The sequence below is a fragment of the Mytilus galloprovincialis genome, chromosome 7 (assembly GCF_965363235.1).
Source record: "Mytilus galloprovincialis chromosome 7, xbMytGall1.hap1.1, whole genome shotgun sequence".
Lineage (NCBI taxonomy): Eukaryota > Metazoa > Mollusca > Bivalvia > Mytilida > Mytilidae > Mytilus > Mytilus galloprovincialis.
In genome coordinates this window covers 40,616,868-40,622,535 of record NC_134844.1, presented here as the reverse complement: position 1 = coordinate 40,622,535, position 5,668 = coordinate 40,616,868, and the positions used below count along the sequence as shown (strand labels likewise).

The 5,668-nt window shown below is 31.2% G+C and overlaps 1 protein-coding gene across 1 annotated transcript; it reads left to right on the top strand.

Moving 5' to 3' along the window:
* The first annotated feature begins 2,111 nt into the window (after positions 1-2,111).
* On the top strand, positions 2,112-5,174 carry LOC143082988 (tetranectin-like). Its single transcript, XM_076259066.1, has 4 exons — positions 2,112-2,686; positions 4,181-4,262; positions 4,468-4,688; positions 5,074-5,174. The coding sequence occupies exons 2-4, from the start codon at positions 4,247-4,249 to the stop codon at positions 5,152-5,154; spliced, it is 318 nt and encodes a 105-aa protein (XP_076115181.1). The 5' UTR covers positions 2,112-2,686; positions 4,181-4,246; the 3' UTR covers positions 5,155-5,174.
* The last annotated feature ends 494 nt before the right edge of the window (positions 5,175-5,668 follow it).

Below are 5,668 nucleotides of genomic sequence, written 5' to 3'. Positions count from 1 at the left end.
TTGGTCTTTTGTGGATAGTTGTCTCATTGGCAATCATACCACATCTTCTTTTTTATATAGGCTTTGTTTGAAATATAGACATTTGAATTAAGTTTAAAACATTGTTGTGACATCATTCTATTGTTTTACCTGTTCTTTATTTCAGTGATTGGACTATCATTTACCTGTAAGAAACCATTATGTCACATTTAGCTGTCCAATATTTTTACGAATAGCCCTCTTCTTTCTTCAAAATATTGGACAGCTAAAGGTAACATAACTGATTCTTACAGGTAAATGATAGTTCAATGACTGAAATAAATAACTATTAATTACCCTTATTGTTTTCATCATGTAAAGAAAAATACAACCAAAGAACAAATGACAATTATTTTTTGTTTATTATAGTCAACTTCCAATACAATAATTTTGTCACTCATCAAAACGGTTTCTTGAGGCAAAAAATCACTTTCAAATTGATTTTTAACACTACCAATACTTGTATCACAGCCATTTTTCTCATGTTTTGGGGTTGTCTCTTTTCGCACTAATTCAATAAGTTGATTATGCTCGTTGTGAGTCTTGTTTTTGTTGCCAGTCTTATTTTTGTTGCTTTTATGAATTTCTTTTTTCAAAAGATTTTTCCTCGTCCGTCAGAATTGACCTTTGCTGATCCTCTTATTCTTCCTAATATCATTTTCAACTACAATTAAAATGAAAAAAGTAATAAAGTAATGCTTCGACAATTTGATAGATCATGCTGCAATAAAAGGGCCTCGAACAAACTAAACCTTATCCTGTGTACATAGTGCGAACCTAGAACTTCGCTTATGAACGACGATGAATATGGGAAGCAGAGTCTGAATAAAGGAAGACATTACCGCATTTTATCTGTTAAAAAACAATCGTGTGTCCGATTTGCACTTTGTTCGCAGTGATCATTTTTTAATAAGAAAATTGAGACAAAATTGCGTTTCGGTAACATTTAAAAAACACAAGGGACTCAATACACAAATAAACGAAAAAAGAGGGATACGAAATTGCAGAAAGAAAAAACAACAGAAAAAGGGGGGTACCCAGGTGGTACCGTTCGGGTAAACAATAAGTCTCTAAAAAATTCCAACAAAAGAATATGACTGATTGCATATTGTTATCTCTTCGTTTCTTCATATTAATTATGTATTTGAAATAAAATCGACTGCGGTGCACTCGATATGGTTCAACCTGTCTTCATATGCTATTCTTTTTTTTTTATTAACCCTGTAAAGAATAAAACCCGAAAAGAAACAAGAAACTAATGGGAGTGGACTACATTTTGAAATATAATATATATAAAACTTGCCATTCTTAGCTGCTTTGACTATATCCTCTCTGTAATCCACACCGAAATAATGTATCTGAATAGATTCTGAATATTATACACATTTGATTTTAATCCAAAATTTGAAACAACACAATCACTAATTACGACATTTCTTTCTTTGTTTTTGCATAAGGCATATACTTTCATCACTTTATCTGTTTTGAAACAAAAAACGCATGTTAAGGTACTTACGGAAACTATTACTATGAGCAGAAACTATGAGTAGTCCTTGCGCACGCCAAAATCATGATATGCATACCCTGTGTCTTATTCTTCATATAGCAATACATGTTGTTTACCTTTAGTTGTACTTTCTTTTTGTTTATTTTTTTAAGTTGAGCTACTGTTTAAAGGGGCCAACATGTAGGATATATTTTAATGAAGAGAAGTTTATTCACAAAACAATGTTCATACTTAATGAAAATAAATCTTTGCTTGCTTTTTCTTTTGTTTTACCTTTTTGGACGTGTTAATCAATGTTTTAGGTAAGATATAAGCCTCTAACAATCCATTCTGTAAAATATTGAACAGGTCTTCAGCCTGCGGCCTCAGACCTGTCCAATATATTACAGACTGGACTGTTATCGGCTTATATCCCTTATGCTCTTCAACTTCGTACTTTAATTGGCTTTTTTTTTTTTTTTTTTTTAACTTTTTTGGATTCGAGCGTCACTGATGAGTCTTTTGTAGACGAAACGCGCGTCTGGCGTATATATAAAATTTAGTCCTGGTATCTATGATGAGTTTATTTACGTAATTATCCACTAAAATAAATATTGGACATGAATTTTGTTTCCAAGGAAATACACTCGCTTGGAAGCAAATAAACTTATTTATGTATTTATTTTTCATAATGGATACTTTGCATTATAAATTTGATTGTGACTGATGGTTGAGGTTTCTTCCTCAATGATATTATCAATCTGGTAGTCAGCACTTGTATAGTGTCAATAACATAAATCTTCATTGCAATGGTAATATAAATAAATTATCTATAAAATGTAAATTTATGGATTTCATTTTCCAGGAAAAGATCCTTTGATGTATTTGGCAAAACATTTTAAAGCTTTATACTATCAGTGCTCTTCAACTTTCTTCATTGCTTTTTACCTCTAGGGTCAAAGAGTGTAATAGAAACAGGGGGAATGTTGAAATAAAATAAATGCAATTAATTATAATAGGAAAACTAGACAGAAATAAGGTAGACCATGAATGATTATTCTCGGTTGAATATTTCCAGAGAAACATGCCATCAGTGATGGTGGATGTAAAAAAAACTGGTACAGATTTAAAGATCACTGTTACTATTTGAGCAAAGAAAAGCAAAGTTGGTTTGATTCTGAGGTATGGCACTATACACTCATAATACAAATACCGATATTCGTCTGAATATGTGAAAACTTTACGAAAGAGTTCTTCATTGGATTGATTAGAATTATGCACGGCTTGCAACAACTACGACCTCAGCACTTTTTGAATCCCATGCATCTGTGAGTTGTTGGCAAGTACGTCAGAACAGTACCCTACAAACTATGTTAAGCCACAAATTAAAGTCTTTTAAAATAAATAGTCCTCGGACTGGTCATGCCTTTCCTCACCCCTTGTATCTATGGTTGTACCACGTTCAGTACGTAATGTATTGTGGCAATTTGTTTGTTTATACTTTGACGATCAGCTATTGTCGTGTGTCATGAAGGGTGATAATTTTAATCATACATATGTGTGCTGTTTCCAGGTATATTCTATATTTTCTGATGATTTGTTTAACCCTTTCTAGTCACTATAAAGCGTTACAATTCATATTTGGACGCAACAAATAAATTGTAATTGGAAAGATACTGCCAATGCAGGAATAATACAGAAACAAGAAACAAAAGGATTATTTAAAACCAGGATTTGTCTAACTACACAAATCCTTTAAAAAAGTAGGATATGAATATGATTGAAAATGGATCAACTATCCATAAGCAAACTGACAGAAGAACGAAGACTCAAACAATTACAGGTCACCCTTCAATAATTTATATGACTAGTTCGTGTTGAAAAATAAACTACATTTATAATCTGCTTATCCTTCCGGAGCATCTGATATCATCCCCATTTTTGGTTGGATTCGTGTTGCTTAGTCTTTAGTTTCTATGTTGTGTCTTGTGTACTATGATTTGTCTGTTTGTCTTTTCATTTTTTTGCCATGGCTATATTTGAGTTTGATTGTGCCTCTGGTATCTTTCGACCCTCTTTTGTTAAACATGAAATAAATGACACATATAAAATACGAGAAACGAAAGTAAACAGTAAATCGATTTGTACCTGAGGTCGACAAGAAATGAACCTGCTCATTGTTGAAGGCCGTACGGTGACCTATAGTTGTTAATGTCTGTGTCAGTTTGGTCTCTTGTGGACAGTTGTCTCATTGGCAATCATACCACATCTTCTTTTTTATATTTGTTATAAATTTGTTCTCATATATGTTGCCCAAATCTGAAATGATTCAAATGTCTGCTTACAAATGAATGTGACCGTCTTTAGCCTGAAATATTGACACTGTATGTTTTGGCATGTTTATGATGAGTGAACAAAGATCATCTTCAAAGGACATTTTACATTAAGTTTGTATTTATCCTGACTTTCGATCGAAAAAACTAGAGACGTTCCGAAATCCTGTTTTGGCGGGATCAGAATACAGAAAAAAAAATATTGGCCGAGATGCAACTTCCGTATTGAATTGTCAGTTTTCATCTTATTATGCTGAATAACGGAGAAGTAATTAGTATTTACTTAAATTTGGGCATGTTATACTTTGTTTTTAATTTGCAGTTTTCTTTTCAAATTTTACAGAGGTATTGCCGAGCAGAATACTCATCACTCGTCACCATTAATGATGTTAATGAGAACAATTGGTTAATGTCAAAGTTGAAAGGTAAATTAAAAAAATTACTCTCTCTTTCTCTCCTCATAAACTTATGCAAGCACCAAAGAATCACAATACATACTTTTGTTTCAGATATCATAGTTTGTTTTCTGTGTACATGTAGTTCTGTTGTAAATAGTACAGCGGCTTTGTTGTATATAATATGTAACTTAGTTTGTAATGGAATAATTTTATAATACAATATTTTATTCAGCAAACAATGTTGTTTATGCATGGATAGGAGCAACCGATTGTGATGAAGACAAATGGATATGGGCGTCAACATTTGCACCTGTTAAGTATTCTAATTGGCACAGTTCTGAACCTAATGGTTACACAAAAGAAAATTGTGCCGCGATCTACGAAAAGTTTAACGGAAAATGGATTGATTCTAAGTGTAAAATTAAATTGGATTATGTTTGCAAGAGACATATTGTAAGTGTATAATACATAAATGATATATAATTAGAGTTAAATGAAATTGATTTTTAAAATGAAAAGTTTGAATTTGTCAAAAAGAATCACTACAAAATAAGATGAACCAATAATACGTTGCTCTAAAAAATATCAGATCACCAAGAAATAAATTAGAACTAATAAATAATAGATGAAAATATTAAAATATCAATTATTTAAAAACAAATATTTCAACTATCCAAAAACAAATATCTCAATTATCTAAAAACAAATAATTTATGTTGATAAATAGAAAATAAATTAAAAAAATTTGAGGTTAAAGGAAATCGAAATGACGTGTCTCAGCTAGTAATTTAAACATTTTTTTAAACAAATTTCTTATGTAATTTTCTTTTAATTTCAGACACATACCTGCCGGCAAAAAAAAAAGATGTATGAAGAACACAAAAAACTACGACAAACAAGATATGATCTGATTTCTTAAATAAATATCTTAAAATTGAACGATGTTTATCATTAGATTGTTTTCTGAAGACTTTCATGATTTGTTTTTATCGGACTAAATTTTGCTAGTTATGCTTTTGAAGTCGATATCCGTTCTTTTAATCAGTTGTGTACACATTTTTTTTGCTATATACAGATAAGTTACTATCAGTAGACAATATTTGTTTTTCAAATTCAACTTGGTAAAATAATTTGTTCAGGCTTTACAGATTTGTTTGTGATTTTATTTTTGCTTCACATGGTTTTTTTCATCTCTCTGTGTGTGTAATATTTAAATAGTTTTCATAAACACTGTGCCATTGTGTAGAAAAAAACCCAATTGTCTTTGTGAATATACAAATGTGGCCTTCAACAATAATTTGTTACATAAAAAAAAATAGCACCATGCCCAAACATAAAACCGACGACAGGTCGAAAACAATAACAAATATGTGCAACACAAGTCCCTGAAAAAGCATGTTTTAAACTGAGGTGTAAATGAAGGGTAAGCAGTT

Coding starts and splice junctions, on each gene's coding strand:
- LOC143082988 (XM_076259066.1), top strand. Junction 4,689..5,073: donor ATGTTTGCAAGAGACATATT/GTAAGTGTATAA, acceptor TTTTAATTTCAG/ACACATACCTGCCGGCAAAA.